The sequence below is a fragment of the Gymnoscopelus microlampas genome (assembly GCF_963454915.1).
Source record: "Gymnoscopelus microlampas genome assembly, chromosome: 23".
NCBI classification, from domain to species: Eukaryota; Metazoa; Chordata; class Actinopteri; order Myctophiformes; family Myctophidae; genus Gymnoscopelus; species Gymnoscopelus microlampas.
Genome location: NC_139960.1, coordinates 33,082,520 through 33,106,818, shown reverse-complemented (window position 1 = coordinate 33,106,818; position 24,299 = coordinate 33,082,520). Strand labels below are relative to the sequence as shown.

The 24,299-nt window shown below is 43.7% G+C and overlaps 1 protein-coding gene across 1 annotated transcript in view; it reads right to left on the bottom strand.

Annotated features, from left to right (window-relative positions):
• lrp6 (low density lipoprotein receptor-related protein 6) overlaps window positions 1–24,299 on the bottom strand; it is a 99,435-nt gene that overhangs the window by 28,120 nt on the left and 47,016 nt on the right. Inside the window, exons 7-13 of the mRNA XM_084049435.1 lie at window positions 23,583–23,752; window positions 22,637–22,808; window positions 15,336–15,552; window positions 12,963–13,252; window positions 9,473–9,699; window positions 3,271–3,455; window positions 400–726 (exon numbers count right to left, since the gene is read on the bottom strand). Coding sequence (XP_083905561.1) covers window positions 400–726; window positions 3,271–3,455; window positions 9,473–9,699; window positions 12,963–13,252; window positions 15,336–15,552; window positions 22,637–22,808; window positions 23,583–23,752 — 1,588 coding nt within the window. The remainder of the gene's footprint in view (window positions 1–399; window positions 727–3,270; window positions 3,456–9,472; window positions 9,700–12,962; window positions 13,253–15,335; window positions 15,553–22,636; window positions 22,809–23,582; window positions 23,753–24,299) is intronic.

Genomic DNA, 24,299 nt, shown 5'->3' with positions numbered 1-24,299 from the left:
CTCCTAAATCCCAACAGTTTTCTGAAAAACGTATGTTTCTATATCAGTGGTGCTCAATCTTTTTCATGTCACCCCCAAAATTATATGTATTTGGCCGCGGATCCCCATCAAAATATTTTGTTCCAGGGACCCCCAGAAGCAAAGAAACCGATTTGAGAAAATATTCGCTTTAAAAATATATATATTCAAAGATTTGCACACATTTTCACGATTTTTCAAAAATAGCAGATCTACAAGCTCGTAGCGCGGCACTCGGTGCCGCGCTATGAGCTTGTATATCTGCTATTTTTGAATAGCCCAAAGTGTAAAATAATGCTTTTTAGCTCAAATCTAAAAATGACACAGTTCCATCTCTTAATGGGTTAAGTGGTTAAGTGCGACAGAGCGTCTCTCTCTCACCGCTGCAGGTCTTGTTGTCGTAGTTGAGCGAGTAGTGGGCGGGGCAGCCGCACACGAACCCGCTGACGGGCACGGCGAGGCAGAGGTGCGAGCAGTGGCCGTTGGTGGAGGCGCAGGCGTTCCAGCCGCCCTGCCGGGACGAGTGGAACACCAGGATGTCCATGACGTAGTCCAGGTGGCCCTGGATGACCGTGCGGTTCTGCCCGCTGGTCTTGTTGGCGCGCTCGATGCTGCGCTGGCTCCAGTCCGTCCAGTAGATGTAGTCCTGGTACTGGGTCAGGCCGAAGGGGTGGGGCAGGTCGTCGGCGATCACCTCGCGCTCCTGACCTGGAGTGGTGGAGAGAATCGGAATCGACTTTTATTGTCACGTCACAGGTTTAGATACACATATGGATAGATATTCTTTATTAACCCATTAACTCATTGAGTGCCCAAATTATTATTATCTATTTCTGGCCATTACAATTTTTTTTTTTTTTTTTTTTTTTTTTTAAGTGCTTAGGAAGCGAGATACAGCCTTTTTAAGTTATAAGTTAAACAAGGAGTGGATGGAGCTGCAAATCTTCAGATGATGATATCTTGGGTTCAAAAAAAAAATATATTTTTATTTTATTTTAGTTTTTTAGTTTTTTTCTATTTTTTTCAAAAACACGTGAAACACGTTAATGGCACTCAACACCATAGCGCTAAAACACGTGAAACACATTAATGGCACTCAATGAGTTAAGACCTGAGATACGATTCTACAAAATGTCTTCTAAATCCTAACCTTTTTTGAAAAAAATGATAATAATAATGTTATGTGGCCGCCGACCCCCATCTCAAAATATTTTGTTGGGACCCCCAGAAGCAAAGATTTGAGATACAAATGTATCTAAAAGATTAGTATCTTAAAAATATATTCAAAGATTTGCAAATAAACAATATTTTTCAAAAATAGCAGATCTACAAGCTCGTAGCGCTATGAGCTTGTATATCTGCTGTTTTTGAATAGCCAAAGAAATCTAAAATGACACGTATGCGTTCCGGTTCTTAATGGGTTAATCCCGTGGGGGAAATTCAGGTCGCCAGAGACAGCATGGCAGCAAAAGTTACAGATACAGGGCAAAGAAGTGCAGTAGGTACAGAAGAGTAACATCCCAATAAAGAAACCCTAAAGTATTCAGACATATACACCCCTATACCAGTGGTTCTCAAACTTTTTCATGTCAAGGACCCCCAAATGGACACTTATTAGCCCGTGGACCCCCATTTGAAAAGATACATTTTAAGGACCCCCAGTTTGACATGCATTAGGGCTACGGACCCCCATTTAATGGCATTTCTATCTCTGGGACCCCAATTCATGTTGTAAAATCAATGTTAACTTAACTCTGAGAGTGTACAAATGGAACCAAATGGACCCGTTAGGGTCCATTTGGTTCCATTTGTACACTCTCAGAGTTACACACCCATAAGGGTCCATTTGGTTCCTATCCATCATTTAGCTGGGGACCCCCTGGAACCCCCTCAAGTACCCCTGGGGGTCCCCGGACCCCAGTTTGAGAACCAATGCCCTATACAATCATCCCGCTTGGTGCAGAACAACAACACACCGTCAATAAATAGAATATACAGACGTATGCACCATACGTAGATGCAGGTATAAAGACGTGGGTGAAATTCAGTTTTTTTTTTGTGCAGGCTCCATCGTTTTCAGAAAGAGAAAAGAAAGGAAGATGGGGGACACATGATATGAGGTTAGACATAAGGTACATGAACATGGCAGCAGGTACAGTATGTACACGATATTAGACATTAAAAAGGTACAGAAAGATAGCCTGGTAAACCATCCCGGTCGCGGAATTCACATTGCATTTCATTTAAATGAAGTGTGAATTCCGCGACTGGGATGGTTTACGAGGCTAATAGAAAGAGCCGGCATGCCGGGATGTCAATTTCTTTTTTTCTTTTTTTTTGGGGGGGGGGGGGGGGGGCAAAAAGAGAGAGACGGGGAGAGAGAAAGAGAGGGTAAACCTGTGGTTCCCCAACTTTTTCATGTCAAGGTTTTTCCACCCCCCCCCCTCCAAAAAAGGACCCCACTTTGAGAACCAGTGGCCGTCTAAACATCTGCCAGCAGGAAAGGCTATTTTCTGTGCCTTCCTTCCAGATCCCACATTGCCAAAAGGCTGAGGCTATTTTCCTCTGCACACAAAATTGCTACTTGTTGCACGGACCTCTGAACCAGCATAGCGCTCGGCCCCGGCCTAATAACAGTATCATTTTTTTGAGTTGTTTCGGCTGAGGAAAAATTCTGCGCCTGGTTTCCATCCTTCCACAGGCCCGTTGTGGGGTACATTTCAGGACAAGAGCATTAGTGGAAACCAGCTTTTGTTTCAGTGGGTTTTTTTTTTTAACACCCACCCCCCCTTCTCTATTCTATATATAGATGCAGGATACGCACGATCCACTAATGGAAAACATATTCCTCTAACTGTCATTTGATACATAGTTGAAGCTCATATACTGTATATATCATCGCTATTGGGCAGAAACCTTGTATCTCCATAATCTCTGTGTTTGAAAAAAACTTTGTTTTTGGTAAATTAATGCCCTACTTCAGTTCATTTTAATTTCCTCTCATTTAATTATTTTCATTTAACTATGCGTCTATATTTGTATGTCTTGTCTTTTCGTTAATGATACAGTTAAAGCTGCACGATTAAAACTTTACTCTTCTACTCCGGATTGCTGAATTTCTTTTTACCATTGAGCCAATAGAGCATTCCTGCTTGCTCAGGGGATAAATATGGTGATATGAGGTTTCTGCCAGACAGCAACGATATTATGTCCTGTTGTTCAGCAGTAGTACATGAAAATATATATATTCACCAAGCATATTAGATGATTCAATCAACGTAGTGTCCAGGTCTGTCCAGTAGAGGCGCCGCTCTGCGTAGTCGATGGTGAGGCCATTGGCACGGCCCACGTCAGGCACCAGGGTTATCCGACCCGTCCCGTCCATCGCCGCACGGTCGATCTTGGGCTTGCCCCCCCACTCCGTCCAGTACATGAAACTGTCCAGGGCAAAAAAACAAAAACAAGCACAGAAACACTACGTGAGTAGGCCTGTCACAAATATTACATAATCACCGAATCACAGTGGCGTGCACAGACATTTTGAGGGGCAGGTGCTCAAGTAAATTATACTTTTTTTTGTTGACTTGGTCTGCTCTTTTTTCCCTCTACACCTACGTATACCTCTTTGCCAAAAATAGCCGATTTACAAGCCCACAACGCCTCGCAGCGCGAGGCGTTGTGGGCTTGTAGATCGGCTATTTTTGGCTAAAGTTCTCCTCAGAAAAGGGATGCTAGGTTTCGAGTGGTTATGGTAAAAAGAAAAATCATATCACATAAAGATTTGGCGGACCCCCTGTAGTAACTCTGAGGACCCCCTAGGGGTCCCGGACCCCCTGTTGAAGACCCCTGCTGTAAACTGAAAGAGGGTACTTCTGGTCAAGAGGGCAAAGGGCAGGCGCTCTAGCACCACCTAGAGTCTATCTGTGCACGTCCCTGCCGAATCACAATTATTTGAGATAATTGCAGTTCTTCTTTTTGGCATAATCGCAATATCGTTTGTTGAAAACTTTTCATACATTTTCCCAAAATAGCGGTAATAGCTGCTATACAAGCTCACAACACGTCACATGTACTGTAGACAGGCTGTTTCTGCTATTTTTAAAAATATATTTCAAAAAATATATAAAATTATTAAATATAACACCCATTTCTTTATATAGTCAAGTATAACGATCAAGTAAACATGTCATGCTGGTCATGACACTAGTAATTTTGAGGGATTGATTCCTGGGTTCTCTACTCCAGTGCTTTTCATACGTTTTCATGTCAAGGACCCCCAAAACATAATATGTATTTGGCTGCGGACCCCATCTCAAAAATATTTAGTGCCGGGGACTTCTTCCAGAAGCAAAGATTTGAGTTAAAATTTCCGTTTTCGCTATAATAACACATTTTGCTGGGGACCCCCCCAAAGACCCCCTGGGGGTCCCCGGACCCCACTTTGAGACCCAACGCTCTACTCAAACTAGTGTGTTGAAAGCAGTGAGGAACTGCGTCCAACTGCATCCGACTGCATCCAACTGCCACGCTGTTGCTGTGCTCTCGTGCGAGAGGTTTGGCGAGCGTGCTCAACAGCACATTAAGACGAACGTCCTCCAACACCTCAGAACTATCGACACCAGAGGCCCAAACCGAAAATAATCATGTCGCTAACCGCTAAAGAATTTAGCACAGAAAAAAAATAAAAGCATGGCTATTAAAATAATAGTTGCTACTGGATCAGGCACCAAAAAAAAAGAGCCTAATGATTTGAAGTTAACAAATGGAATTTTTAAAAGGACGATCTAGATCTAGAAGCAAATAAAACCCACACAATTACAAAACATTTAATCAATCTTCAGAAACAATGGGCATTAAAAACAGCGCAGAAAACGTTCCCACCACTTAAAACTGGCTTGTCAAAATGCTTGCCAAGACACAGAGCCTAGGGTCAACAGAGGTTTTTATTTCATTTTGAAGATCAGAGACCATTGGCCTGATCCATTAAAAACAGCTCACTGTAAAAACTGGGCTGCGTTTTCACTGGCACCATTATCAGTAATCCAGTGATGTAAAGTACATTTACTTAAGTACTGTACTTACGTACAGTTTTGAGATCTTTTTACTTTACTGGAGTATTTCAACATTTTCAGTACTTTTACTTCTTCTCCACAACATCTCAGAGGCAAATATTATACTTTTACTCCACTACAATTATTTTTAAACTTTAGTTACTATAGTGGAGCGGCTAAATGCTTTTTATTGGCAGAATCTTTCAGTTGATGATAAAAGCGTGAAAATTGGCATGAGCAGTCTCCATGGGTCACTTGACAAGAAAATTGTCCGAGGCAGTTGTAATTTCAAGATGGCGGCCATTTTTCAAGATGGCCGATACCTTAGTGAGCAGTTAAGTGATATGATGGTTTATTTAGTGATACAAGCATGAAAATTGGCATGAATAGTCTCTGTGGGTCACTTGACAATAGGCCACCCACAGCTACTTCACATTTCAACATGGCGGCCATTTTTCAAGATGGCCAACACTTTAGTGGAGCATTTAAGTTATATAATGGTTCATTTGGTGATACAAGCATGAACATTGGCATGAGCAGTCTCTGTGGGTCACTTGACAATAAGCCACCCACAGCTACTTGAAATTTCAAGATGGCGGCCATTTTTCAAGATGGCCACCACCTTAGTGGAGCAGTTAAGCTTAAGATACAAGCATGAAAATTGCCATGAGCCGTCTCAAAAGGTCATTTGACAAGAAACCCCACAACCACCGCTTGAAATTTCAAGATGACTGCCGCCCGCCATGTGGATCTTTAAATGATACCTTTTCTCATAGAAATGTATTGGGTTCCTCAAAAAGCTCTGTCAAGAGAGGTTGTTTGACTGTGTTTTGTCTGACTACTCGCCCTCGACCAGTCCAGTTTGGTAAAACCTGTCAGGAGTTGCCTCCCACCGGCATACAGTAGCTCTCAGGGTTCACTGAGGTACACAAGCTCCCTTACCACGACAAGGTAACAGTCACAAGGGCGGATTTTATTTTTATTTTTTAACTAACAGCCATTACATGTGTCAAATAAATACTAAGAAATGGGGAAACAAAAAATATGACTAATAAATGAGCACAGTTGTGGTGCTGAACGGACAGTGCTCCAAAATTATAATTGAGCAATGGCTAATACTGAATGGCAGTAGCCACGGAACCATGACAAACTATACTAAGGAACTAAACTGAAAATATGCTTCACCGTTACGTATGGCAGTGGAAGGCAGTGGAAGCAATGTTACAAAGTAACAACTGAAAATTACACACTAATAGACTGGTGACAAAGTAAAACATGATGCACTGATGTGGCGAGGGGAAGCCGAGCCATAGGCTTACACTTGAAAACACAGAGGACAACGGGGAATAACTCTGGCAAAATAAACATGCAAATAGGTTCTAGCAGGGGCAACTATATAGGCATGTGCAACTGAGTCCATATCTGAAGCACTTACTACACCTTCCAGTACATGCCTTGGTGCACCCACATTTGGTCAACTCCCAACAACTCTCCGCAATAGGTGGAAGTGGAGTCCAGAAGACTTACCACTTCTCGTCCTGTTCCACCCATCCCCAGTCAGATAGCTCGGCATTTGTGGATGTCGCTTCAATGCCTGTCCCCACACGTATCCAGCCTCATAAGAAGCACGTTTGGCATGCTCTTTGAGTGCTGCTTGAGTTGGTGGGATCAAGTCATAATGTCTTTGCTTTCTGGCAAAGAGATCAAGATGTAGATGCTCTCTTTTGGGCCCTTTCCAGCTCTGTGATGTTGAACCTAAGTTTACAGCTTAAATTATATTTTGCTCTGTTTCTTGTCAATGTGCTTTCTATAGTCATCACCTTCATCTAGTCGGGTTAGACTAAGTAAGATAGGTAGAGCATTGATCTTATGAAATAATGGAACATTTCTTGCAATGGTATCATAACCAGTACGATCGTGCTCTCTGTTGAATAAACTCGGCTGAATGAGTTTTTCCTTGGTGACCTGCTGACAAATGAAACATCTGTCCCAGTTAGTTTTCTCAACTGTTATGATGGCTTCTGCCATGTCTGCAGCATAGGCAGAGGCCGAGGGTTTATCCTTTTACCACCTTTTACCAAGCACTTTGATGTATGGGATACAACTAAGTTCGTGCCTTAACCCTACACCTAACCCTACACCTAGTCCGATCGTTCATCCAATGCCATTTAAATCCTGTGCGATCTGTACACCATCCGGTTAACTAAAACCCCATTAACCTTGGCTCGGCTCTCCCGCGCTGGCACAACCTGTCAATTCAGGTGCGGCTATCTAATTGTTTTGGGGTAAATTAGACAGCATTTGGGGTACTAACTTTCAATTAGCTGACATTGAACCCCACTCTGAGTTTAACAGCAGTGATATATCACCAGTGTGCCCTGGTAGTGCGGATATTCACTCTTATCTAATCTATCTATGATCAACAAATCAACACAACTGTATTGTGATGTGTTAAAAGTTGTTCTTTAGCATAATAACAATAATCGTATAATTGTCCTTAATGAAAAAAAACATACATTTCTATGAGAAAATGTATCTTTTGAGGATCCAGGGGGCGGCCATCTTGAAAATAGAAATTTCAAGTGGATGTGAGTGTTTTCTTGTCAAGCAACCCTTGGAAACTGCTCATGCCAATTGTAATGCCTGTATCAACAAATAAACCATTATATAACTTAATTGCTCCACTAAAGTGTTGGCCATCTTGACAAATGGCCGCCATCTTGAAATTTCAAGTAGCTGTGGGTGGCCTATTGTCAAGTGACCCACAGAGACTGCTCATGCCAATTTTCATGCTTGTATCACCAAATAAACCATTATATAACTTAATTGCTCCACTAAAGTGTTGGCCATCTTGAAAAATGGCCGCCATCTTGGAAATTCAAGTAGCTGTGGGTGGTCTATTGTCAAGTGACCCACAGAGACCGCTCATGCCAATTTTCATGCTTGTATCACCAAATAAACCATCATATCACTTAACTGCCCACTAAGGTGTCGGCCATCTTGAAAAATGGCCGCCATCTTGAAATTACAACTGCCTCGGACAATTTTCTTGTCAAGTGACCCGTGGAGACTGCTCATGCCAATTTTCACGCTTTTATCATAAATTGAAAGATCGTAGCACTTAGCTGCTCCGCTACTAGTTAGTAGTTACTTTGTAGATGAAAATATATACAGTGCATAAATATCCCATCTCAAGTTTTCAAAATGTATCGAAATGTTTTGAAAATAGCAGATCGCAACGCATTGTGAGCTTGTAGATTGTCTATTTTCAAAACATTTCGATACATTTTGAAAACTTGAAATGGGATATTTCTGAATAATGAGTACTTGATGTCAATACTTTTGTACTTTTACTCATGTACATTTTTAATTCCAGACTTTTGCTTGTAACAGAGTACATTCTACATTGCAGTATTAATACTTTTACTTAAGTACTCTAGAAATCCAGCCACTCTGTGGTTGCACACAGGCTTAAAATACACTGGTAAAGACCTTCTGGAACCATGAAACCCTCACATTAACAGAACGCTTCCAGTGATCTCTCAATCAATCAATCAATCAATCATCCAAGTTGGCAGTAGGGCTGTCACCATCATGAAATTGAACTTGACGATTGATTGTCACAAATAATTGTGATCAAGTATTTAATTGTATTTTCTTTTGGCATTGAACATTGGAACATCATTATGATAAGAAAATGGCTGTGTAAACAAAGGTTGCACAGGATAGTATTTTTTTTTTTCTTAAGTTTTTATCCCATGACTTTGTAACTCATTGTTTCACCCAGTGCCAATTGCCTAAGCAGAAGCAGAAGAATATATTTGAAACATTTTTAACAACACACATCTTTTATTGGGGTCCTTGGCACAAAATGTTTTCAAATGGGGGTCCGCGGCCACATAAATATTAATGTGGGGGTCGTTGACATGAAAAGGTTTTAGAACCACTGAACTAGGGATGAAAAGGTTAACCCATTAAGACCTGGAACTGTGTCATTTTTAGATTTGAGCTAAAAAGCATTATTTTACACTTTGGGCTATTCAAAAATAGCAGATCTACAAGCTCATAGCGCGGCACCGAGTGCCGCGCTATGAGCTTGTAGATCTGCTATTTTTGAAAAATCGTGAAAATGTGTGCAAATCTTTCAATATATATATTTTTAAAGCGAACATTTTTAACTCAAATCGTTGCTTCTGGGGGTCCCTGGAACAAAATATTTTGATGGGGGTCCGCGGCCAAATACATATAATTTTGGGGGTCCTTGACATGAAAAAAGATTGAGCACCACTGATACAGAAACATACGTTTTTCAGAAAACTGTTGGGATTAAGGAGACATGTAGAATCGGCTTCAGGTCTCAATGGGTTAAGAAAGACAGTGCTCTGGGGTTAAGAAGCTCTCACCCTTCGGCGGGGTCCAGGGCCAGAGCGCGGGGGCTGTCCAGGTCCTTCCACACCAGCACCTGTCGGTGCTGCCCGTCCAGCTTGGCCACCTCGATGCGGTTGGTGCCCGTGTCGGCCCAGTACAGGTTCTTGCCCAGCCAGTCCACGGCCATGCCCTCCGGGTAGTCCAGGCCGAACTCCACCACGTGCTCCAGCGCGCTGCCGTTCATGAACGCACGACTGATCGTCTACGGGACGAGAAGAGGAGGAGAAAAGGTTGATTGATTAAATACTTAAATAATAATAATACGTTAAATACTTTAACTCTTTGCCTGCAACCGACGAGATTTCTAGTCGGATTCTGCTAAGGCGCAGCCTGCCATGGACAAGAAAGCACCGGCTTCGAATGCTATCAATGCATTGAATGGGAGATTATCACGTTTTATCAGACCATTGAATGGGCGAGTAGGTGACGAGTAGGCGATACACGGACCTACCCGCGATTTGTCAGACCATTCATTGGGCGTAATCAGGAGCTACTGACCTACTTTGGAGGCGGAGCAGTCCCCACAACAATATTTACGATTCTGTGCCTATCGGTACATAACTCCAACGGCGCTGAGTAGGCTCAGGCGAACGTCGCTCCAGCTCGCCTGAGACTGCGCGCCTCCGTCATGGTCCGACACCAAAACAACCAAAACCAAAACCGAAACTGAACTATTTAAGTCATCTCCGTTGGTAGGTCAGCATGTCTTGATAACACCCAATGAATGGTCTGATAAATCGCGGGTAGGTAAGTAGGTCGCCTACTTCGCCCATTCAATGGTCTAATAAAAGGTGATAATGTCCCATTCAATGCATTGATAGCATCCGAATCAGGTGCAAGAAAGACGAGTTTTGTTCTGTTTTTTTATTATTTATTTTTTTCTCACACAGAACCAGGAGATAACGTGATCCAAAGATTTACTGCTCCATTGACTTGCTGTTTAAAGTATTTCTTTAACATTTTTTAACAAAAATCTTTGCTTCTGGGGGTCCCTGGCACAAACTATTTTCAGATGTGGGTTCGTGGCCAAATAATGTTCAAAGCCAATGTTCTAAATCCTAAAAGTTTTCTGAAAATCTATGTTTGCAAATAAAATCTAAAATGACACCGATGCTTTTCCGGTTTTAATGGATTAAGTTTTATTTACAGGCTCTCAACGCGTCGTAGATGCGTTGTGAGATTGTAGATCTGATATTTTCGGCTAATATTCCCCCCAGAATAGGGATGCTAGTGTTCAAGTGGTTAATGTGAAAATAAAAACATAAAGTCCCTATCACACAAAGATTTGGTGGCCCCCCTGCAGTATCTTTGAGGACCCCCTAGGGTACCGGACTATCTAAATAACATACTTGGCATGTGTGAACAAGTAACCAACATACATCTGCATATTAGTAGAACCAGCATCCATCCAAAATAGTTGACAAGAAGTGATAAAAGGACATGAGGAGTGCTAGTATATCGTCAATAAAAACTATTCAATCAATCAGGTATAGGGGCTGAGGTAGAGTCTGAACTGAAGTTGTGAGTTTTAAGACTGCAACAGGAAATGGGGTTGACTTGACATCGACGTTACACTTGACCAAGGTGAAATGGAAATGCAGCGCTAGCCATTTTCCACACTTAAGTACTGTATGAATATGGAGTAAACAAATAAAGCAAATAAATAAGCACCCCAACCCTCTAAGGTGATTTTCTTATGCTGAAAATGTTAACGATACAAGGTCGTGCCTGACTGGGGAATATGTGATATTATTAATGCTAGGATCTCTAAGTAATATGGATCCAAATAAGAATACGGTTAACATCCACACCACAACACGGATACTGCCTACAGTACATAGAGAGTTATGAAAACCAGGGCTGGGTGTACAGTACAGTACAGTACATCACTCAGTGAATCAAATCCAACCCAAGGCAACTGAGTTGGGAAGGTAGAGAAAAGCTTTGTTTTCAATTATTTAACAGCTGCTTGGAGAAAAGCAGCAGCCCTCCTCTGCTGCCCAGTGTTCCACCAGCACCACACCGCTGTGGTACTTCTCAGCAAAAAGCAACGTGTGTGGACATGCAAGGTTAATTGCACCGGACAGAGATGCTATATGCAGGCGTTGGCCCCGACCAATTTATTGACAGACTGATGGAGCTCTCCTTATTACAGCTAAGACAGAATCCAGTAGCCTGTACCCTTAATAAAGTATACATCCGTCTATCCATATCATTACAGTTCAGTAGTCCATGTAGCACCAATTATCTCCCCACTCACCACACTACACTCTCCCCCCTAACAGCTCCTTCATACGGCCATTAGCAAACTGCCTCACTACTCTGCTGTCTAATGGACCAACACATCTCCCACACACACACACACACACACACACACACACACACACACACACACACACACACACACACACACACACACACACACAGCTCTACTGTCTACGGTTCTCAACCTTTTCAGGCCGCGACCACACAAAATAATCATAATTGAACTGGAGGGACCCCCCCCACCCCCCACCCTGTGACAAGCACTTGGAATTGTAGGAGTTGAGGCATTACATTTAGTTTGACTCGGTTCATACTGTGAAAATAGCAGATCTAAAAGCTCACAGCGTGTACAGTAGGTCGAGTAATGTCACCGTTACACACAAGAACGAACACACACACACACACACACACACACACACACACACACACGCATATATATATCATTTTAATAATAATAAAAAGGAAGGATTTTGGACATAATGAGGTTTTCACCCAACATTGATGATATATACCAGACAAATCTATAAATATAGGCTTCTTTTGCCCCCCAAAATAATTAAGTCCCTCAGCTAAGAACAACAGAGCTGGTGTACAGTCTGTATTTACTGTAGTGGATGGGGGGGGGGGGGGGGGTCGGGGGGCACATCGGAGGGGTGGGGGCAAGGGGAGAAAAAGGAGGGAGAGAGAGAGAGAAAAAATTCAGCCATCAATTATTTCCAAGCTGGCGTCTCACGGGAGCCCATTATTGAGCCGTGCTACGGGCCCTGAGCCAAGCTGCGCACGCACACGCACACACACACACACACACACACACACACACACACACACACACACACACACACAAACGTATGTTTGTATTACTATACTTGTGAGGTCATCAACATTTTGCTGTAAATTTTATGAATGCCATTATAAAAATGTTTACGTAACAATTTTTTTTACCATTTTTAAACCTAAGCCTCAAATAGCCGAACGGATCTCTTTTCCTACTTGTGTGTAGGCCTACCTCCATTAATCATATTTAACCATAAAAGCAACCATTTCTCTGGTGAGGACGACCAGGAAAATGGTCCTCACAATGTCCATTTCTCAGAATCTTCTATAGTTGCGGGGATATCTGGCCTCCACAAGTATAGTAATAAAATGACACAAACACACACTCTCCTGCCTCTCCAGGTTTTTTTTCCTTCCCGTTTGTACCTTGAGCGTGATGTCGGTCCAGTAGATGCGGTTGTCGGTGACGTCGAAGTCGAGCGCGGAGGCCTCCTTGACGCCGGTGAGCGGGATGGCCACGTTGTTGTTGTTGGTCTCCAGGGAGATGCGGCGGATGTCGGTGTGGCGGGAGAACAGCAGGAAGGCCTCGGGCACGATGCACGTGCTCATGTCGGCGATGAGCTCCAGGCCGATGGGACAGGCGCACTGCACGCCGCTGGGCTTGAACAGGCACAGGTGGCTGCAGCCGCCGTTGTCTTCCGCACACGGGTTGGTACCTGGGAGAGGAGAGAACAGTGTTCATTTTTTATTTTGTTTCAGTCAGTCTTTTGAATAAAATTCCAATTAGTTTTAGTCATATATTAGTCATCTGACATGACATATTTTAGTTTTACTTGACTAAACATAAGATTTTTAGAAAGAAACCACCATAACGGCTCTGTTTTGTTCCGTTTGTACACTCTCAGAACTACACACCAGTAAAAGTACCCAAAAATGGTACTTAAGTACAGTACTTCGGTAAATGTACTTTTGAGTAGAAGTTACTTCCCTCCACTGCTTGTGATCGCCAACTCAGAGGCAGGAGAGGCGAGTGCGCGCGCGCGTGTGTGCGCGTGTGTGTAGCCTACATGGGCCGAGGTAGAGTGTTGAAATATTAATGCACCATTATCCTCATTTCCCAGTCTCTCTGTCTACAGGAACCACTGACAGCCGGCCGCTCCCTACATTGCAATCCAGAGGCCATGGTGTGTGTGTGTGTGTGTGTGTGTGTGTGTGTGTGTGTGTGTGTGTGTGTGTGTGTGTGTGTGTGTGTGTGTATACGGAGAGGAATGGATGGAATTGATTTAGATTCAAAATTGGCAAAGTGTCTCTTTAACTATTCCATAAATGAAACGTATATTTAATGCAGTAATGACACGATAGTGACCCCAAATCTTCATCAAACTGACGCAGCTTTTCAGTGTACATTTGTACGTTCTCAAAAGTCTGACCTCACAACACGGCAGCCGAATTGGAACTAACGTAAGTATAACGTATACTTTAAGTTCTTATTTATTGGTATCACAATAAAAACTCAGTTGTCAAGGTTTTGTATATTTTAACATACATTTATTTTTATATTAATGTAATATTTTAAATCAAATCTTAAAATTAATTATCATAAGCATTTAGTCGACTATATCTAGAGTTGATTTAGTCGACTAAAATGTATTTTGGCAGGCCTCGATGGTGTCGTAATTAGGGGTGGGCGATATGTCAATAAGAATCAGTGAGACGATCCATTGTCTCCATGATCTGCCTTTTCAGAGAGATTGTATAGATAGACCGTGACACAGCGAGTGCACATTCTATGAGTTGCAGTTCTACATTCGGTGTCATTCGCCAAAAAGAACAGATCTAGAAGCTAACAACGTGTTGTGGCTCGACGCGTTGTTAGCCTGAAGATCTATTCTTTTTGCTCACGCATGCTTCCACTGGCCCCTCCCCCTTTTAGCAAGCCGTTCTTTGCAGCGTAGCGCACAGCGCACGCAGTAAGCACTGTACAGACAGACATACACACACAGAGGAGTTACTTGTTCCCTAAATAATTAGACATCGGTCTGTGGAAATTCCAAAACCGACTCGGTGCAAACTAGAGTTATTTGTAAAGTTTGCAACAACAATGTTCCAAGGTCACTCGACATTTCTTTTAACCAAACGTGGGTGAAACAGCGAGGGGGTCCTTGCAAAAAGAGTGCATGCTTGCCCGCACATGCACGTGCGGTGCGCACCCGCGCATACATATATGTATATGTATAATATACATATATGTATATGTATAATATATATACATACATACACATATATATATATACACACACACAGTCTCACACACACACACACACACACACACATATATATATATATATAATCCTGAAAATAACATACAAAAAGAATCATGATATGATATTTTGCCCTATCGCCCACCCCTAGTCGTAATGCTTAATTTGTAGACCGGCTACCGAAAATAGCAGATCTATTGTTGTAGTTGTAGATCGGCTATTTTTGGAGCGCGACTCGCACACACAGCGAAGCATAAAATGACATGTCTTAGTTCTACAGGATCTCTTCTCCACTAGTCCCTCCCTAACATTTTAGTCTAGTTAGTATTTGTTGACGAAATATTTGGTCATAGTTTTAGTCACCATTAATAGCATAGTTTTTATTTAGTCTTTAGTTGTTTTTTTTTATTCAGTCTAAAAAGGTAGTCGACGAAAATGACTTCTTGCCACCAGTGGGCCCTGGCCCACATGTCGGGGAAGCGCTAGGTGCAGTGATTTGTGGAGGTCCTAGAGGACACTGTGTGCACGCTGTGCTTACCGGTGACCTGGTGGACGTAGGTGGCCTTGAGGCCCATCAGGTCGGGCAGCTGGTCGATGATGAACTCCCTGTCGGCCGTGTGCTTGTGGACGCGCTCGATGCTGCGGCGCTGCCAGTCCGTCCAGTAGATGAAGTCTCCCAGCAGGGTGAAGCCGAAGATATGAGGCAGCTTGTCCTCCACCAGCACCCTGCGGCCCGTCCCGTCCATGTTCATCACCTGAATGAGACACACACACACACACACACACACACACACACACACACACACACACACACACACACACACACACACACACACACACACACACACACAGAGCCATGTTTATCACCTGAATGACACACACAAACACAGAACCATGGGTCACAGAAAGGTGGACAAGTGCTTCTCAAAAACAAGCCATAACAAAAAAAAAAGACCCAACATTGTCTCTCTGACAATAGTGGCTGCTTCAATTCTGACACATCAAACTACTAATGCTAAAAATAATCACCTCCTATCCCACAGCGGACGGAGGGAGGTCACGGCTAAACGTGGATCATATGGGACTGGGGGTTTTGGTGGACCCTCGCTTTCAAAACGTCTGCGGTCGTAAAACCTTCGACGCGAGGCTAAAATGACACAAATCAGACGAGGCGATAGCGTCTGGCTCTACAATTATGGTCTTGTTTTGTACGTCACGCAAAGAGCCACCTGAGGACTGCACTGTAAACAGTGTCGGCTCTGTTAGCAAAGCTCTCCATTGTTTCCCCAACGGCACCAAGGCCAAACCCAGAGACCCATTCCAACACCAAACCACAAATCCTTGCTAACAGCCTGTTCCCAGGGTGTTGGACGGACGGACGGGGGCCCCTAGTCTTTTAACCACTTACAACCCTAGCAGCATCCATATTCTGGCGGAGGGGGGCTAGTCGTTTAACCACATTTGCCAGAAATAGCCAATCTACAAGCTCACAACCTAAGCTATTGTCTTCTACAGGGTTAAAAGAGTGTGTGTGTGTGTGTGTGTGTGTGTGTGTGTGTGTGTGTGTGTGTGTGTGTGTGTGTGTGTGTGTGTGTGTGTGTGTGTGTGTGTGTGTGTGTGTGTGTGTGTGTGTGAAACGGTGATGTTAGCTCAGTGGTCCCCAAACAGTGGTCTGGGACCCATTTTTGGGTCGCGGACCCATTTTATGTTTTTCTTTTGGTTTGCTACATTTCTTTTTCAAATCATAATTGTACTATTAAATGAAAAAAGTAAAATCTCAATTAAAACAAATTTAATACAAATTTAAGTAATTTAATATATATATATATATATATATGAAATCAAAGAAAAAACACCTTGTGAGCTTGCCTATCTTGCAAGCTCACAACCCTTCGGAATTGCGCGAAGCGTTGGTGTGAGCTTGTCGATCGGCTATTTTCACTAGTTTGGGTCCCAGAGGGGACGACGACGACATCATCATTTCTCCTCTGGGTCTGAAGCTAACGTTTTTTTTGGGAACCACTTTGTTAACTATAACTCTGATTGAGTTTCCACATTGTTGTCTTGCGACCGCCGTGGACGTGCGTGAGCGAGCGAGCACGCATGCACGTGCACACGCCCAGAGCCCCAACCTGGCAGCAACATTCTCAGTGGCGCTAATTAGAAGCAGCAGCCGGAGCGAACCGACAACGGCACATATGGCCGCCACATTTCCTCTCTCTCTCTCTCTCCCCTTCTCGTCGAGCAAAAGTTCTTGACGTCTTACTAAATGTCCCGCCGTGTTGTACAGCAGCCGGGGGTCACTCTCCAACACGTCACATGTCACAAAAAACTACGCTTCAGACGCCCCAAAACAAACTGACATGACAACTAGTACTACTCGGCCTTAAGCCCATGAACCCACCTACTTCCAACACATTTTGCTAGTTTGGGATGGCTCAGGGTAGAAGACAGGGTTAAGCAAATATCAATGGGATTGGTATTTAAGATAATCAATCAAAGGGACAGTGCCCTCAATACCCTCATACCTGTTTAACTACCCCTGGGGGTCCCCGGACCCCACTTTGGGAACCGATGCTACATGCGACAATAAACTCCTTGAACAGCAGACGAGCGCTACCCAGTAAAATGTGCTAATTGATCCATTAGAGTTACATTAACAGAGCGTGACTCTCTCTTTCATGGTGGTTTAATATGAAATGCCATCCAAGCACACACATCTAAGTACATTTCAACGGGTGGTGCATAAAAAAAAGTAAAGTTCAAAAATACTAAAATAATCTACAATCTAGGCGTTTAGCAGAGGTTCTTATCCAGAGTTACAATAAGCAAGGTAATAACCAGTGGTGGTAAAAGTACTCAAATGTTTTACTTACATTGGAGTATCAATACTGCATTGTAGAAAAACTCTGTTACAAGCAAAAGTCCTGAATTCTAAATTGACTTATAAAAGTACAAAAGTATTGGAATCAAAACGTGAGCTTGTAGATCAGCTATTTTCAAATGGCCGAAATGTATAGGGCTGAAGTGGTTAATGTATGTTTTGTAATAATAATAAAAATCTACAAAGTAACTAGTAACTCAAGTTTTCAAATAATTGTAGTGGAGTAAAACGTACAATATTTGCCTCTGAGAATAGTGGAGTAGAAGTAAAAGTACTGAACACTGGAAATACTCTGATAAAGCAAAAATACCTCAAAATTGTACTTAAGTAGGCTACATTACTTGAGTACATGTACTTAGTTACTTTACACCACTGTAAAGAGAGACAGTGTAGTACCTTAGGACACTAGTAGGATACGAGGTAAACCAAGAACCAAGCATCAATTTAAACAATATGCACTAGGGGTGTGTCGATATACTAATTTCACAATACACGATATTGGGCTCACAATATCGATACGATACATGGCACTTTTTTATTATGAAAATATATGGGGGCGGGGGGAAAGCTTAAGAAAATATTTGTAATAAAAAAAAATGTAATATTTTGTAACCAAATGGACCCTTACAGATCTTTAACTCTTGAGAGCGTAAAATTAAACCAAATGGACCCGGTTTCATTTTACGCTCTCAAGAGTTGAATTATTGCTAAGCATCTGCATTACTTAATTAAATAATTGCTATTTTGATCAACGTTTGCCTCTTATCTCTCCTATGATACCATATGATATGATACCAGTTCTACCAACATCAACACAGCAAGTTTTGGGTCTGGGAGGCTAAATCTCATCGAATGGTGGTCCTTGGCTCAAATGCTGAAAAAAATAATGGACCTTGATATGAAAAAGGTTGAAAACCACTGCTCTAGACAACGCTCAAAAAAGGGACAGCTGGTCCCCTCCGCCAAAGTAGCCTGACAGAGCGTTGCGGGTTCGAGTCCCGATCCCGTCGGCCTTTGCTGCATGTCACTCCGCATCTCTCTCCTCATTTCCTGTCAGCCTACTATCTTTTGAAAAAAAATATATATAATGTAGGAAACTGAAAAAAAGGGGATATTTACTTGCAACCCATAAAAATGTACGTGTGAAACTCTAATTCATAGAAAGAAATGACAGAAGAATGTGAGAAATTATAAGAAATTATAAGAACTGAATTAATTTCATTATTTTTATTGGAAAATCTCATGAACAAGCGCCTGTATAACTGCTATTGAGTCCATTCCATGATCAACACACTGGAGCAATACTACACACACACACACACACACCTTTGTATTACTATACTTGTGAGGACATCAACATTATAGGACGGCATTGAAACTAGCCGAAAAATTGCCGATCTACAAGCTCAGAACGCGATCAGGCATAGCTCTAACCACAACCCCTAAACCTAACCTCTAAATGTCTAATCCTAACCTGAATCTTCTACCAACTGAAAGCCTCAACTCTACAGATCTTTTTCAACGAAAATAAAAAAAAACACAACAATCTATCTTGCGAGGACCAGGAAAAAGTGATCCTCAGACTCCTCACAATGGCTATTTCTCAAATTCTACAACTTGTGGGGACAGTTGGCCCTCACAAGTATAGTAATACAAGTATGTGTACACACACACACACACACACACACACACACACACACACACACACACACACACACACACACACACACACACACACACACACACACACACACACACAGAGTGCAGAGTGTATATATATAAATATAAAATGAAGTTTCCATCCTCAGTGAGATGGCCTCAGCCAGAAGGTCTGCTCAGGGTTGGGAGTAGTGACCGCAGTGCGGTGTGGCTTTCACATTCTGGGTCTATTCTAAACAGAGCAGACCGCAGTGCAGAGTGGAGGCCACAATCGGAACCAGATGTGGGCTCCCGCCGCAAAAACCCAGTTCTGCTCAGAAAACCCAAGTGAACAAACCCAGCCTGCCCTCTTGTGCCTCACCTCCCCCCCAACCCCCCACCTACCTACCCCACTAGACCCTCCTCCTGCCCAGCCTACCTACCCCGACTTTATCCCATCACCACCCACCCACCCATCACCAGGCTACTGAAACATCCTCATGCGTTCTATAGCAGTGCTTCCCAAACATTGGGTCGGGGGACACATTTTTATGGGTCATGAGTAAATATCCCTTTTCTTATTTCCTAAAGTTATTTCAAAAGATATATATATATATAAATATACATGTATTTTTTAAGAAATCCATCAAATCAAAAGGAATTTCATGAATAAACAAAACTATTTATTAACCACTTAAACCCCATTATTGGTAACCGGAGTCCCTCAGGGCTCAATACTAGCGTCTTTTCGGTTTCCGTTATTGTGGGGAAAGCTTCCGCTGAAAATAGCCCGTCGCCAAGCTCACAACAGCGGAAGCTTTCCCCACAATATGCTGGGGTTTAAGTGGTTAAGCAGTGAAAGGAGCAGATCAAGTGAAAGTGGAGAGGCCCGCGAACAGGGAGCTAGCAGCATGTTGCCCCCCCACCCCCCCCCACCCTGCATGTTACATCTGTACCGAATCCCCCTGGTCAACACAGGGCCCTAAGTTTGTCCCGGGCTGACCTGTCAACACCCCTTAAAGTGCCGACATTTAACGATCTACGTTTTTCTGAGAAGCGGGTGGGGGAGGGAAGAGCTTTGATGTGGCGAGCAGCGCAGCGCGGAGGAAGTGGTGCCTCGCCGCCCAGCGCTGCCGAGGGGGGGGGGGCGACCGGGGCCGGGCCGGGGACCCTCCTGTACATGACTGACACGCTGCCGCACAGGAGGATGCAAGCTGTTTGGATTGGCAAATTGTCGAAGCTAACGAGGGAGTTAAGGGACGAGGGGTGGCGCGGGGGGGGTTCTTGACAGAAATCGACACTTACTGTGCGAGATCGGGATCTGGGATTTATTCCGGCAAGTCTGTCTTCTATTCACCAGTTCCGCAAAGAGCTCAGATTCTCAAAGTCAAAATAAAGTACAGTTCTGATGCTTAGTACTCTACGGCTGATAACAATGTTAGAGACGACTAAAATAAACACCGAATCAAACAGGACATCCTAATTTGGTGTTTGTAAGGAAGTGCATTTGAAAAGGCCTTTAAAAAAAAAGTGTTCAGAGTCAGTTTTTGGTTCTTGTTCTGCCACAGGAAGGAAGGACTTCATTCGGAGCACGTCTCGTCTCAGGGGCAGAGCGTGTGTGACGCGGGGGGGGGGGGGGGGCGGGGGTAGTGGCGGGGTATGTCTGCCTTGGCAGCGACCACGGAGGGTCTCGTTGGTTGATGATGATGCCAGAGGCTCCCTGGCGAGTGCCACCATCACCACCATCGCCGCCCGACTGAGGAGCAGCTAAAAGCTGTCCGCCCGCCGCTGCGCTGCAGGGGGTCCGCCTGCTGCAGACGGCCCGATAAAAGCCCCCCCCCTCGCTCCAGACCCCCTGCGGCGTCAGCCTCCATTATCCGTCAGGATTACCAGCATGATTGGCTCCGCTTCGTCGTCCGTCCCTCCCACCGTCTGCCGGTTTCAACGCCAAGCGTTTTTTATTTATTTTTGTGCCAAGCACAGAGCCTTGGCACACGCACTCGCACGAAAAGAAGAGCGTATTGCAAGAGCTGAGGAGAGGAGAGGAGAGGGAGGAGAGGGGGGAGAGGAGAGGAGAGGGAAGAGAGGAGAGGAGAGGAGAGGAGAGGAGAGGAGAGGGAGGAGAGGGGGGAGAAGAGAGGAGAGGGAAGAGAGGAGAGGGAAGAGAGGCTTGTGCTGCTAAGCGGCGGCTACAGTCTGTGACATTCCGGACGACTGTAGCGAGGTCACGTTTTTTTTTAAAGTGACAGCAGATACAGAATGTGTTCGCTGACCCCCTCCCCCGCCCCTCCCCCTCCCAGGCCCACTATGGGGGGTCTTGTTGTACACTTAAGCGTCCCAGTGAGAGACAGGCAGACACTCAGCACGACTGTGGCTTTGAACAGGCTGAGAGGTAACAGGTATCACACTGTTCCGCCATCAGTGCAGGAGGAACTACTCGCATTTCTTTTCACATGACCACATGAACCCCAGCCTCACTATTCTTGGGGCGAACATTCCACAAAAAAAACGGTATATTTGTTAGCGTTGTTATGGCTTGTAGATCGTCTGTTTTCGGTGAAGAGATTTGGTGTGGTAGAGGGGCAAAAAGGAACAGGCTTAGTACAGACCCCTGGGGGACTCTGGTCAACAAAGTCTATATATATATATAGGGTTAAAGTGGTAAAGATGCTCTGTTTTCAAGTTAAACTCCTGCGTTAAAAAGCTTTTAATCAAAATATACTTAAAAGTATCAAACGTAAAATTACTTCAGGATCATAAATCATGGTATTGGGACTATAATCATTGATCAAGACCTACTAAGTAAAATATTCTAGATTCTACAAAATGCCTTCTTAATCCTAAAGGTTTTCTGAAAAACATGTGTTGCCATGTCAGTGGTGCTCAAACCTATGTACCTTTCAAGCATGCATGATTCGGCCAATGTCGGGACTGTCGGGGGGCGCGGTTTCGATTCCCGGGGGCGGGGTTTGCCCAACGTTCCGGTTGCAACCCAAATCACGTGTCAAGGACCCCCAACATGATATGCATTTGGCCATCGACCCCCATCTCAAAATATTTTGTTCCAGGGATCCCCAGAAGCAACGATTTGAGTAAAACACTTTTGCTTTAATTTTTTTTCAAAGAAATATGCATATATATATTCAAAGATTTGCCAAGTTTTCAAGTAAAGAAAAAAGAAAAAAAGGCAGATCTACAAGGGAGAAAAAAACTGGAAACAGAAAATGGTGGGACTCTCTCTTCCCAGTCCCTCAACAACAGCCTATATGGAAGAAAGAAAGAAAGAAAGAGAACCATGCACCACCACCAAAACCAACCTCAATCTTGTCGGTCTTGGCGTCTCCCCAGTACATCTTGTGTTCGTCGTAGTCCAGCGCCAGACCGTTGGGCCAGCCCAGGGACGTGTTGACCATGACCAGGCGCTCCGTGCCGTCCAAATCGGCACGCTCGATCTTGGGCACCTCGCCCCAGTCGGTCCAGTACATGTACCTGGTGGTGGGATCGACCAGAGAGAAAAGACGAGACAAGACAAGACACCCATTAGGAAAACTGTCGCTCTCGATCACGGAGATACACAGCCATACGAATGCGGTCCCAGGGGTCCTTGGGGGGGGGGGGGGTACCAGGGGGTAAAAATAGCAGAGATGTACAAGACTTTTTTTTGTTTTAACTTTTTCAAATCTTTTGAGATATATATATACATATAAGGGGACATTTAATCACGACCCATAAAAATTGGTCCATAACCCAAACATGGGTCCCGACCCACTGTTTGGAAAACAGTGGTCTATACCATTGGTTCTCAAAGTGGGGTCCGGGGACCCCCAGGGGTCCTTGAGGGAGTTCCAGGGGGTCCCCAGCTAAATGATAGATTAGGCACCAAATGGACCCTTATGGGTCTGTAACTCTGAGAGTGTACACATGGAACCAAATGGACCCTAACGGGTCCATTTGGTTCCATGTGTACACTCTCAGAGTTAAATTGACATAGATTTTACAATATAAATTGCGGTCCAAATGATAGAAATGCCATTAAATGAGGGGTCTGTAGCCCTAATGCATGTCAAACTGGGGGTCCTTGAAATTAAAATGGCTGAGAATCACTGCTAGAGCCGTAAAAAATCTTCTCTTATGGGGGTCCCTGGCTTATCTTTTAAAATGGGGGTCCGCAGGCTAATAAGTGTCAATTTGGGGGTCCTTGAAAAAGTTTGAGAGCCACTGGTCTATACAGTATACACGCACAGAAGAACTTAACAACATTACCCTGCGACGGGGTCCAGGACGATGGCTCGGGGCTCGTCCAGGTCCTCGGAGATGAGGATCTTACGCATGGTGCCGTTGAGGCGGGTCACCTCGATGCGGTCCGTGCCCGTGTCCGTCCAGTAGAGGTTGCGGGCGATCCAGTCCACGGCGATGCCGTCCGGGTGGTTGACCTGCCGGGGTGGGGTGGCACGAATTATTATGGATTAAAGTGAGATGAATAATCAGGGTTTCACAATTATCATGATTATTAGGCTTTATTTCACAACACTATGGATGTCTAAAATCACACGAGAATGTCACAGTCAGGTTTTATTGTTTTCCCCTCAAAATGTGTTTTTCAACAGTTTCAAAACTAAATAATACAGTAGCCAATAATGTTTTTATAAATACAAATAAACAAAAAGTATAATAATGTCTATGGAAGTAAATCAAAGCTACATGTTTAAATGTTCCATGTAGGCTGCAGGTTCAAGGCTCTTCAACTGGATTACAAAATACTATTTTTGAACTTTAATAGAGAAGTTTGTTTTGTTTTTAAATCACGATTATTATTTAACCTCTACGGTAAATTAATTGTGACGTTTTAAATAGCAGTTAACACATTGCCTGCTAAGGACGTAAGCATACGTCCTATTAAATAAAACACTTGCCTGCCAAGGACGTAAACATACGTCTTTTCCCAAAACACATTTCTCCTTTTTTCGGTGAAAACTAGCC